The following is a 12,371-nucleotide window of genomic DNA, read 5'->3' as shown; positions in this document are numbered from 1 at the left end:
ACGCAGCTTTGGCCCACCAATAAAAACGCTGCCCGATGTTGGCTTCTCATCTTTTGGTCCAAGTTCGGTTCGGATCCAAAACCCTCATTGCAAATGGGAGCAGACAGCAGAGGGCGGCGCTGCTGGAGCGGTGGTTGCCCCCTGGAGGTGCTGCTGTGCTGTGCCGTGCTGAGCAGTGAGTGCTGGAGCATTTGCCTCTGCGTAACCTGGGCTCAGGGAGCCCAAATTGGGGCTCTTGCTCTTTCTTGCGAGCTGTTGTGTGGAGGTGAAGGCTTACAGTTGCCACTGCTGTCCTTCCTGGGCCCTTCTGCCCTTGTTTTATACATCATGTTGTTTCAGGCTTCGTATGAATGTGGGGTTGGCACTGATGTGCAGGCATGGCTTCAGCGCTCTCTGCAACGCTGGTTTTTGTGTCCAACGTCCCAGGTCTCACCTGGAGCCAATGGCAAAGAGGGGAGGGCAGCGATGCTGCATTTTTGTTGGCCTTTGGTAACTTTTTGTGATGGATTTCTGTGCGTGTTTGCAAGCAGCGCCTTTAGAACAGAGTGTGGAGAGGAAAAGCACCTTCAGCTGGGATGTGAGGTGGGGGGGAGGTGGCGGACAGGTTGTGGCTTCCTTTCATGGCAGCTGCTGCACACAGTGCGGGTCATTCGGAGCTGCAGGATGGAATCTCCAGGGCTGGATCCTCACTGCCAGCAGAGCCACATCTGTGGTCCTCCGCACCCCTGGGACGGTGACCCCCAGCCCACGTTGGTGCCTCACTGCTCTACAGGAGAACCAGCTGCTCTGATCTCCAACCTGAGCATCTCCCTGTGTGAGGCCAACTCACAGCCCTGCAGGAGGCCAGGCTGGATGTGGCTCTGCTGGTTGGGGACCCTGCATGCAGCAGGGGGTTGCAATGAGATGAGCGCTGTGGGCCTTTGCAACCCAGGCCGTTCTGTGATTCTGTGGGTCTCTGTGCGACCCTATGGGGGATCTGTGGGTCCCTGTGGGTCTGTGTGAGTCTCCATAGGGATCTGTGTGTCTCTATTCATCCCTTGGGGTGTCTGTGGGTCTCTATGGGGATCTACGTGTCCCTGTGTGCCCTTGGTGACCCTGCACACAGCAGGGTTGGAACGAGATGAGCGTTGCGGCCCTTTGCAGCCCAGGCCATTCCGTGATTCCACGAACTCCATTTCGGCTCTGCTTCCAGATGGAGCTGTCGCTGTGCTTTGCCCCAGTGGCTGCGGTTTGTCGCCGCCCCAGCGCTGCCCCGGGCTCCTTCCTGCCCAGCCTCTCCGTGTTAAACAGACCCCAGCTGGGCGCGGGGCAGCGCCGCACGTGGCGCAGGGCTCGGCTTCTCGTCGGCCCTTCGTACAACGTTCAGAAGTTGGCCGCGGCCGTGCGGGAGATGAGGGGCGCCGCGCTTGCCGTGGTTCGTCGGTGCGCCCAGCCGGGACCCCGCTGCCGGTGGGCGCTGCTCCCTGCGGGCGGCCCTCGCCTCCCCCCTGGGCGCCGCCGTCGGCCGGGCTTCGGAGCTGCGCGAGCTGCCGCTGCGAGCTGCGGGGCGCCGGGGGAGCGGCACAGCTTGCCCACAACCCCACGCCTCGCCGCCGGAGCGATGACTTCGCTCGCAGAGCGGAGGGTGCGCGGCTTTGCGGCCGTGGTTCGCCCCGCTCGCTGCAGCGGCGGCCCGGCCGGCGGCGTTAGGACCCAGCGGGCCGCGCTGCGGCGCTGAGTGGGAGCGCAGTACGCAGCTCCGTCAGCTGGGCTGGATTCCTGCGGCCCCGTGCCGGAGCATCCTCTGCCGGAACGCGGCTCTGCCCTCTCGCTGCCGCCCGGCTGAGCGCCGCCGGGCCCGAGGAGATCGGCCGCAGCCCGAGAGCCCGCGCCGTGCCGCTGCCAGCCATGAGCCGAGCCGCTACCGAGGAATAATAAACACCTCGTCGGGATAAAGGGCGACGGCGGCATGGCCCAGAGCAAGAGGCACCCGCACGGCCGGGTGAGTCGGGGGAGGGAACTTAGGGACAAACTCCTGGCTGCGCTGCGGGAGCCGCAGTGCTGGAGGAGCGAGGTGCCGGGCTGCCGTGCTGCCGTGCTGCTGTGCTGCTGTGCTGGGCTGTGCTGCCGTGCTGCCGTGCTGGGCTGCGCCCTGAGCCTGGTGCCCTCGCGGCCGGCAGCGCCTGCGAGGATGCTGGAGTGGCTGAACAGTGCCGCCCGCTGCGTCCGTTGGCGTTAAATGAGTCTTTCTGTGCTGGTAATTATCAGGGCGATGCGCAGAGCCGTCAGCGAGCTCCGCGTGGCGGAACGTCTGGGCACAAAGGTTCCGCCTTGTTTTCCTTCCTGCGTCGCTGTTTTTCTCTCCTCTGTGCCGATCTCCCGGGCTGCGTGGTGAGGCGCTGAGCTCCCGAATGCCTGCGGGCCTCCGCCGGGCTCCGCTGTGCCACGCTGAGCCCAGTGCAGGCAGCACGGCACGGGCCTGGCGCTGCGGTCCGGCCCCAGCCGGGCCTCCATCGTGCTGCGCTGCTGCCGTGTCCCAGTGCCTGGCTGAGCAGCGGGGCTGCAGGCTCTGCTGAGTGCCAGGTGAGCAGGAGGCGAAGGCCGTGTGTGGCAGCTGATGCTCCAAGGCCAGGAAGCTGCCTTCACCTGGGCTGCTGTGGGCTGGGGAGGTGAGCTCACAGCAATGGGTGCCGCTTGGCCTCGCAGGTTTATCGCCACCCAACATCCCCGTGTTGCTGGGCAGCGGGGTGAGGAGGTGACGTTTCGGACCAAGGTTGCCGGCTCTGCCCTGAGAGCAGTGCTGGGTGCTGCCTGCGGAGCGCAGCTCTGTCCCCTGTGATTTGCTTTGGTCGCAGCTGGGAATGAGCAGCGTGGGGCCGTCCGCCCCGTGCCACGTGCAGCTCTGTGCCCTGGCGCCGTGGGGCTGAGCGCGAGCGCTTACCTGTGCTCCGTTCCCTCTTGTGACGGCCTTGGGTCACACCTTGCTCTGAGGCCAGTGGTGTTTTAACCCACAGCTGTGCCTCTCATCAGCCTCCTGCCCAGAGCTTCGGATCTGTGCTGTGAGCGACGCTTTGAGGCGCAGTCACTGCGTTGGCGCTGCGGGGCCCTGGGAGTGCTGCAAACTGCTGCAAACTGCTGCACGGGAGAAAAAGCCTCAGGGTGAGGGATGGAGCCCTGGGGTGCGCTGGGTGCGGGGTGTCCTCCTCTGGAGGTGCTCAGAACCACCTGGGTGTTGTGGGCAGCGTGTGCTGGGCTGCAGGGTCCAACCTGCCCCGCTCTGCTGGGTCCCCAGTGCTGGGCAGCCCAGCACTGCGGTTCTGCTGGGACAAAGCACTCATAACACAACTCGAGTCCCTTGGAATGACATCTGTTCTCCAGGGGCTGCTAACCAGCATCTTTCAAAAGGAAGCTGTTTGTAAGTCCAGGCCGTTCTCTGGATGGGGTAAAAGTGGGGAAGCAGCGTGTTGCTGAGAGGCAGCGTTTGGGGCAGCACTGCTCCTCCTGTTGCCCCGTGCCCCAGCCAGGGGTCCCTCCTGGCCTCCCCTGAGGGCACGAGGTGTCCCTGGGTTTCGCCTTGTGCCACTTGGCTCCGCTGTTGTGCGAGGCTCTGCTGGAGCTGCCTCAGCCCTGCGCTCCCCATCCTCTTCCATCACAGAACTGGAGGGGCTGCCAGGGACCTCTGCAGCTCCCCAGTCCGTTCCCCACACAAAGCATCCCTTTAGGTGGCTTTGGGTGCCTGCAGAAAGGAGACCCCGCAGCCCCCCGTGCTCCATGCCAGGGCTGCACCCCCTCAGCACGGCGCTTCCAGCTCCCCAACCTGCAGCCCCTGCCCACCGCCCTGCACAGCCCGGCCCCAGCCCTCTGCGCCTCCCCTCCGCTCGGTGCTGCACGGCTGGGGCAGGCAGCTTCCTGTCTGGCTGATTTTGCTTTTCCTGACCAAACCTGAGTTGGTAGATTGACAAAATTACGGCACTTTTGTGTTGGAGACTGAAAATACGCAGCTCTCCTTTTTTGTTGGGCTTCATTGTGCTCCATTTTTCGGCACCGATGTGAGAAAGATGTTAACTCGTCTGCTTGGGTGCGTGCCCATGTGTTATTAATTGGCTGCTGCCTTAATTATAGCATCTAATGGCTCAGGTGGAGAATGAGCCGTGAGACTGAGGGTGTGAGGGCAGGAAGGGAATGGGGACAGAAGTTCTGTAGGAGGTGCTGCGGTGCCTGCGGTGGATCTGCAGGTGGACTGAACTGTGGGGCAGGCTCTGCCCATGTGGGGCTGGGCTGGGGGAGAGCAGAGGAGCTGCGAGGGGCTGCTGCCAGCACCACAGCTCTGAGAGTCTGACCTCTGAGGATCAGAGAACCATGGAACCATGGCGTGGTTGGGCTGGAAGGGACCTTAAGGGTCAGAGAACCATGGAAGCAGTTCATGGTTGGGTTGGAAGGGACATTAAGGGTCAGAGAGCCATGGAACCAGTTCATGGTTGGGTTAGAAGGGACATTAAGGGTCAGAGAGCCATGGAACCAGTTCATGGTTGGGCTGTAAGGGACATTAAGGGTCAGAGAACCATAGAAGCACAGCATGGTTGGTTGTAAGGGACCTTAATGATCAAGAACCACAGAACCAGTTCACAGTTGGTCTGGAAGGAGCCCCCCAACCCCAGCCCTTCTGCATGCTGGGTGCCCCTGCAGCTCAGGGCCCATCCACGGCCTCGGTAGCACCAGGGATGGGGCACCCACAGCTCCAGGCAGTGCCAGGGCCTCACCATGAGGCATTTCCTCCTCACATCTGCCCCACACCTCGGGCAGTGAGGTGGGGTGGGAGAGCTGCCTTCCTGCAGGGCTGACCTGCAGCCTCTCTGCCCTGTTCTGCTGTTTTTAAGCTCCTCTCACACTCTCCCCATGCAGCAGAGCTGCAGCACCCCGTCTCCGTTCCGAAGGAAAGTGCTGGAACCCTGGCGATGCATCTTTGGAAGGGAGCAGTACCTGAGCTGGCAGTTGTTTCAGACGGCTCGACAGATCTGCAGTAGATTTGCATAATGTTGTGCTTTGCTCTGGTGGTGCAGATGATTTCGGCTGTGTTTGAGCTGCAGAGGGCCCTGTGCTGAGCGCCTTTCAAGAGCCGGGTTTGTGCAGAGGCGATCGGCACAGCAGCGCCTCAGCAACTACGAGGGGAAGTCAGTGTAGCTCTGTGGCAAAGCAGGCTTAATCTCATCTGATTTCCTCAGGCAGGAGGGGGAGAAGATCCCAGTGCGTGTCTGCTCCCTCCTCCCCTGAATTGCACTTAATGTGAGTGATTGCTATTGGAAGTGACACCGAGGGTCTCAAGCTCCGACTGAGCTGCTCTCTTATCCGCGCTCTGAAGATGGTCAGCATCGTTAATAACCTGGTCAATAAGGCACAGATTCGCACCCACGTCTGCTGCCGAGCTCATCTTGTGCCAAAGCTGCCCTGCAGTCCTCCAAAGCCTCCCCAAATGGGCTGTGTGCTGGCGTGCTGCTGTGTGCTGAGCTCCTGGGGCAGCTGCAGCAGAAGGAAGGACACCCACAGCCCCCCATCGGCGCCCCGCAGCCCTCCTCCATCCCTTTCTCCCTGTTCCCACCCCCATAGGTAATGCTGCCTTTCCCTCTGCCCGCAGGCATCCAGCGCCGGCCCCAGGATGAGCACGGAAACGAGCGGCAAACCCCTGAAGGTGGGCTCCAGGGTGGAGGTCATCGGGAAGGGGCACCGTGGGACTGTCGCCTACGTCGGGGCCACCCTGTTTGCCACGGGCAAATGGGTCGGGGTCATCTTGGACGAAGCCAAGGGCAAGAATGATGGCACCGTGCAGGGCAGGAAATACTTCACCTGCGAGGAGAACCACGGCATCTTCGTGCGGCAGTCACAGGTACTCGGCACTCTGCGATGGCCTCTGCCTGCTGGGCTCGGGGGCTGCCTGGCCCCACACAGGAACGTGGCTCTGCACCCAGTGCTGGGGGAGGAAATGCCCGTCCTTCACCCCCAGCCTCTGGGGGGTGCTTTGAGCTGGGAGGGACCCTAAGGGCCCTCTGGTCCCACTGCCTGCAGCGAGGGACACCTGCAGCTCCAGCAGTGCTCAGAGCTGCATCCCCTGACGCCTGGCTCTGCAGCGCCGCTGCCTCTCTGTGCAGCCAGTGCCTCGCCACCCCGCTGTAAAGGACTTTTTCCTTACACCCAGTCTGAGTCTGTTCGAGTCTGAAACCATTTCCCCCTGTCCTATCATACAGACCCTGCTCTGGAGTCTGTCCCCTGCCTTCTCACGACCTCTTTAGATATTGAAGGCTGCTCCCAGCTCTCCCTGGGGCCTTTTCCTCTCCAGCTGGCAGCCCCAGTTCTCAGCCTCTCTTTGTTTTCCATCCCTGGGATCATTCTTGTGGCCCTCCTCTGGACTCACTCCATCAGGTCTGTGTCTTTCCTGTGCTGAGGACCCTGCATCCAGACACGGTGCTCTGGGTGAGGCCTCCCAGTGCAGAGCAGAGGGTCAAACCCCCTCCCTGACCCACAGGCTGTGCTGCTTTGGATGCAGCCCTGGGCACAGTTGGCTTCAGGGCAGTGAGGGCGCACTGCTGCCTCCTGTCCAGCTGCCATCCTCCAATACCCCAGGTCCGTCTCAGCACACCAAACTCCATCCCTGCAATCCCCAGCTTGCCCTGACCCCCTGGCAGGGGTTGCTTTGACCTGGGTGCAGCCCTTGCACTCGGCTTTGCTGGATCTCATGAGGTTCCCCGCTCAGCTTCCAGGTCCCTCCAATGACGTCCTGTCCCTGGGGTGCCCACTGCCCCCCGAGCTTGGCTCACCCACAGACTGCTGGGGTGCCTTTGGTCCCACTGCCAGTGCCACGATGAAGGTATCAAAGAGCACTGGTCTGACCCCTGAGGGATGCTGCTGCCACCGATCTCCATCTGCACGTCGAGCCATTGAGCACCACCCTGGGGGTGACCTCTGTAATGCACAGTACCAGCCTGCCTGCTGCACGCTGCCCCTGAGCTGCCAGGGCTGGGAGCCTGGAAATCGGTCAGAGAGCTCCCCCTAAACACTGCTCACCTTACAGTAAATGTGATCCATGAGTTGGGTTGAGCTGCTGAGCTTTTGCTGTCCGTGTGCTGAGGGTAGGAGCTCAGCACGTGCTGTGTGCAGGCAGGTCTCCTCCATTGCCATTTCCAGCAGCAGGGCAGCACCACGAGGTGACGTCGCTCCTCAGCGCGGTGCTGTGGCACAGAGAGCTGTGGGGAGCCCTGGAGCGGTGCCACCTCCCCCGTCCTCCTGCTGTCCCCATAACACAGACATCAATGAGGCCTCATGGCGTTCCAGGTCTTCTGATTTACAATTAGGTTTCATCTCCAGCTGCGTCCTCATCGTGTGGCCGTGCAAAATGGTGCCTCTCGAGGTGGCTCAGCTGATGGTGCCTGAGTACAAAGCACGCTCACAGCGCGACCGTGAGGGAAGCCTTTCCCTTTTCCCATTGTGGGCACTGTGGTTTCAATGTGTTCAGCACTGGTGGGGCTGCTGTGATTCCTGTGCCGCCATCTCCGTCCTTCTGTCCATTTGGGAGCACACAGAATCACAAGGTTGGAAACGACCTGCAAGCTCATCCAGTCCAACCCCCCTCCCATTCCTATCAGTACCACAAGCACTAACCCACATCTCGTAGCTCCTCATCCAGGTGCCTTTTGAACGCTACCAGGGACGGCGACTCCACCTCCTCCCTGTGCAGCCATTGCAGTGCCTGACCACCCTCTGAGAGAAGAAGTTTCTCCTAATATCCATCCTAAACCTCCTCTGGTACAACTTGTGACCGTTTCCTCAGCTCCTACTATTTGCCTGGGAGAAGAGGTCAGACCCTTTTGCACCACAGCCTCCCTTCAGCAGGTTGTACAGTGCAGTGAGCTCTGCCCTGAGCTCCTCTTCCCCACACTGAACAATCCCAGCTCCTCAGCAGCCCTGTGCTCCACACCCCTCACCATTTCATTGCCCTTCTCTGCACACACTCCAGGCCCTCAATGTCTTTCTTGTAGTGAGGGGCCCAAAACTGAACCCAGCCCTCGAGGTGCGGCCTCACCAGAGCTGAGTACAGGGGATGCTCCCCTCCCTGCTCTGCTGGCCATTTCTAATGCAGGCCAGGATGCTGTTGGTCCTCTTGGCCACCTGGGCGCCCTGTGGGCTCCTGTTCAGCCCAGCACCAACCAACAGCCCCAGCTCCCTTTCCTCTTCACACTCATCCAACCTCTCATCCCCAAGCCTTTGTGCTGCATGGGGTTGTTGTGGCCAAAGTGCAGAACCCCACACTTGGCCTTGTTGAACCTCATCCCATTCATCTCAGCCCAGCGATCCAGCTGATCCAGATCCCTCTGCAGGGCCTCCCTGCCCTCAGGCAGATCCACACCACCTCCCAACTTGGTGCCATCTGCAAACTGACTCAGGGTGCCCTCAATCCCTTCATCTAAGTCATCAATGAAGATATTAAACAGGATGGGCCCCAGTACCGACCCCTGGGGGACAGCACTTGTAACAGGTCTCCAGCTGGACTTCACCCCATTGACCACCACCATTGAGCACAGCCCTCAGCCAGTTCCTTATCCAACAGAGGGTAAAACTGTCCAAGCCATGGGCAGCCAGTTTCTGCAGCAGGACACTGTGAGAGACCGTGTCAAAGGCTGTGCTGAAGTCCAGGTAGATACATCAACTGCCTTTCCCTCATCGACCAGTCTGGTCACCCAGTCGTAGAAGGAGATGAGGTTGGTCAAACACGACCTGCCTTTCATGAACCCCTGCTGGCTGGGCCTGATCCCCTGGACAAGCTGTGTGATCTCTGCCATGAGCGCACTGCTGGCACCGGGGCTCCTTCCCCAGCAGCAAACCACAGCCTGCAGCCTGTGGCTGCTTTGCCCTTCCCTCCAGCTCCGACATGTCTGTGTTTCAGCCTTGGCAGCACAGCCTGCAGCTTCCACTGTGGACCCCAAACCCCCCGCTGGCTGCCGGTGCTCCGAGACCTCAATGCATTCAGACAAACCTGCGGCAGAACCTGCAGCCTGCTGCAGCGCTGAGCGCACGCGGCTTTGGCACTCAATCTCATCAACCCTTTTCCAGATCCAGGTGTTTGAAGATGGAGCTGACACCACGTCCCCAGAGACCCCGGAATCGGCCGCGCTGAAGGTCCCCAAGCGAGGTGAGGCTCCGGGCCTGGGGGCGGCTGGGAGCTGGCTGTGCAGGGCTGGGCGGCTCGGCTGCGGTGCCTTTGGGCCTGCTTCCCAATGCCTCCCAATGCCTCCCACCTGCAGCCTCCTGCTGGTGCTCGGGGCCATTGTCCCCTCTGGCCAAGCTTCCCTTCCTCTGAGCCGCTGTTTTTGCTGAGCCATTATTTGGTGCTGCATTTGGGGATGCTAGAAAAGAGCTCTGATGGTTTCCCCCCCTGGACAGCCTGCAGGCAGCGTGTGCTGACTGAGGGGTTCTGTCTGTTGGGTGAACATAGACTGGTTCCAAGTGGGGTTGCTTCCTTTGTTTTTTTTTCCCCCTCTCATGGCTTCTGGAAACTGAAATTTCCCTTTGCTTGGCAAATAAAGCACCGTTCAGCTCAGGGTTGGAGCAGCCCCCCAGGATCCCCATCCCACTGTGCCCACTGCCCCCAGTGCCACCTCTCCACAGTTCTGGGGCTCCTCCCAGCTCGGTGATCCCCCGCTCCCTGGTGCTTCACCCCCTCTTTCCAAAATGAAATTGCTCCTAATCTCCAAGCTGAGCCCCCCAGCACAACGTGAGGCTGTTATTGAGCCCCACGGCAGCAGGGGTTGGTGATGGGTTGGAAATGGAAATGTATATAATATGCACCTGTACAATCTTTTCACTCTGGGATCAGACTTCCCAGGTAAAAGCGCAGTTTTTCTTACTCCCAGTTGGTATTCAGCACCCAGTACAAGGAATTTCCTCACTTCTTACGTCTGCACACTGTGAGTCTGTAGGGAGGAGTTGGCACTGGCCTGTATCAGGGATTGCACTCCTCTGGGAAGAGCTGCCAGCCTGGGTTGTTGTCACTGCAGGCAGTGCTGCTGCCCTCTCCTGCAGCCACCTGCTTCCATCCTCACCCCTGATTCAATAACGCCGTGTGGATGGAGCTGTGCTGCCCAGCACTCTGCAGCACTGCTGCTCTCAGCCCTCAGTGCTGCAGCACAGAGCGGTGGGTGATGGGGATGGTGGCAGGCAGGAGGTGGAGGCAGGAGGTGGAGGCAGGAGGAGGCAGGAGGAGGAGGCAGGAGGAGGCAGGAGGAGGCAGGAGGAGGCAGGAGGAGGAGGCAAGAGGAGGCAGGAGGTGGAGGCAGGAGGAGGAGGCAGGAGGAGGCAGGAGGATGCAGGAGGTGGAGGCAGGAGGAGCCATGCAGGAGGTGCCGGTGCTTGCAGGAGTTGCCATGGAAATGGCAGCGCCGTTGCTGCAGCTCTGCAGTACCTGTGCAGGTTGCCTGGCCCTGCATGCAGCTCTGTGCCCGCCGAGCAGCTGCAGTGCAGCAGGGCTGGGACTGGGCAGCCCACTGCAGGCACCTCTCCATGCTCACACGGCAGCACGAGCTGCACACAGCGCTGGTGCAGAGAGCAGCAATGCTGAGCACAGGGATGTGGCCTCCTGGGGGCTGCAGAGCTCCATTCCAGCTGGCATCCTGTGCTGTCAGCACCTGGAGGGGGGGCGTTGGGCAGTAAACGTCCTCACAGCTCTTCTGCGCTGTGGATTTGCTCCCTGGCAGGTGGGAGCTGGCTCTGCTCAGTGTGTGTGGCTCTGGCTGTGCTGTCCTGGGGCAGAGCTGTGCTGTGCTTCATCCCGCAGCCCAGAGGTCGCTGTGCTGCTTTGCTGTGTGCTCCCAGAGGCCACGCTGCAGGGCCTGGCGCCCCCTGAGCTGTGTTGGCACTGTGGCTTTTCCCCCAGGCGGTGCCTGCAGCTCTGCTGGGAGCCCCTCTGCCTCCACACCTGTGCACCATCGCAGCCCCATTCCCTGCTTTATTTATCCACAGCTCCTCGCTCTCTGCTTCAACCTGCCACAAACACGTGGTGGCTCCTTTCTGTGTACACAAACCGGCTCCTCTGGGCCAACGCTGACAGATTTGTTTCTCTTTCCCTTTTCAGATTCCCTGGACGCCGCCAAAGGCAGCAAACTGGTGAGTGCTGACTGACCCCACGCTGTGAGGAGAGGCAGATCTGCACCTTCCATTCCTCTGGGTTTACTTTCATGACCATCTGTCACCTCTGTGAGAGCTCCAGGAGGAGCAGGCAGATGCACCCACACAAAACCTGCTGGAAGGGCAGCCTTCCTCCTGCCTCTCTCTTTTTGGCCTTTTGCAGCACCGAGCCGCACTCACTGTAGTGAGAATGCCAGTGGCAAAGTGTGCTTCTCAAACCCCTGAGAAAACAGTTTTGGTTAATGGCAAGGAACCAGTCAGGTGCAGAGAAGCAGATTCCCAGCGCCGTTGTCTGCGCTGCTCTCACTGGTCCCAGCTCAGCAGCACTGCTGCACGCACAGCCTGTGTGCTTTGTGCCTGTGCTCCTTAAAGACAGGGAAAACAAACAGCCAGCCCTGCAGGAGCAGCGTGGCCTTGGAGGAGCTGAAAGCAGCTCACTGCTGTGCGCGTGGGGCTCACGGAGAAACCTGCATGTGCTTCTGGTCAGGAATCCCAGCGCTCGAGGCGTTGTGGCTGGGTTGCATCCGTGGGTGCCGCATCTCAGGGCAGCAGGAATCGGAGTGGGTCCCCATCTTGATGCTCACTGCTCTGAGCCCCATGGCTTCCAGGAGAACCCCTTCCTGCCTTCCATTGAGGGCGTTTCATTTCACAGGGTGCCGAGCGCCGCTTGGCTGCCGTGTCAGCATCTGCCTGTTGGCTGCAGCCTCTGTGCTGGTGGCCCCTCGTTCCCCCGTGTTCCCCACCTGTGATGTGAGGCATCTCGGTTTCTGGCTTCAGTTGTGCACTGCACTGAACACGCAGCTGGAGGAACTGGAGGATGTGGCTCCGGGGCTCTGCGCTGTGGGGCCGTGGCTGCTGCCCCCTGACGGCTCCCTTACCTTCCTGAGGCTCTGACGGTGAATTAGGGTCGGTGCTGCCACACTGCTCCTGCTGGAGCCGCTTGGCGCTGCTGCTCTGGGGATGCTGTTGGTGTTGCACCCCCTGACGGCAGCCTCTCTGCCCCAATGGCCCTTCACACCCACATCCCTGACAGCAGCTCTGGTTCCCGGTGCCTCGGGGCCGCGTTCCCAACCCCGCAGCGCCCAGCCCGGGGCTCAGCATGCTGACATCTGCACCCCCACGCTGCCCTGCCTGGTGGCACACAGCCCTGCTCCCACCGCCTCCCTACACCCTGAGCTCAGTGCTGTGCCTCCTGGGGCGCCCTGAGTTTGTGCATCCCATGG

At 61.0% G+C, this 12,371-nt stretch overlaps 1 protein-coding gene across 7 annotated transcripts in view; it reads left to right on the top strand.

The window, feature by feature from the left end:
• The first annotated feature begins 1,761 nt into the window (after positions 1-1,761).
• DCTN1 (dynactin subunit 1) overlaps positions 1,762-12,371 on the top strand; it is a 39,157-nt gene continuing 28,547 nt past the window's right edge. For 4 of the 7 annotated variants that reach the window (XM_048941715.1, XM_048941712.1, XM_048941713.1 and 1 more), the window contains exons 1-4: positions 1,763-1,981; positions 5,612-5,860; positions 9,079-9,157; positions 11,096-11,127. In XM_048941715.1, the coding sequence (XP_048797672.1) occupies positions 1,949-1,981; positions 5,612-5,860; positions 9,079-9,157; positions 11,096-11,127 (393 nt within the window). In that variant the 5' untranslated portion in view covers positions 1,763-1,948. Of the gene's footprint in view, positions 1,982-5,611; positions 5,861-9,078; positions 9,158-11,095; positions 11,128-12,371 lie in introns of all 7 variants that reach the window. The other 3 variants (XM_048941717.1, XM_048941716.1, XM_048941710.1) reach the window with 2 other exon arrangements.

The sequence above is a fragment of the Lagopus muta genome, chromosome 4 (assembly GCF_023343835.1).
Source record: "Lagopus muta isolate bLagMut1 chromosome 4, bLagMut1 primary, whole genome shotgun sequence".
NCBI lineage: Eukaryota > Metazoa > Chordata > Aves > Galliformes > Phasianidae > Lagopus > Lagopus muta.
Note: the sequence above shows the minus strand (reverse complement) of the source record. Positions and strands in the feature narration are given on the sequence as shown.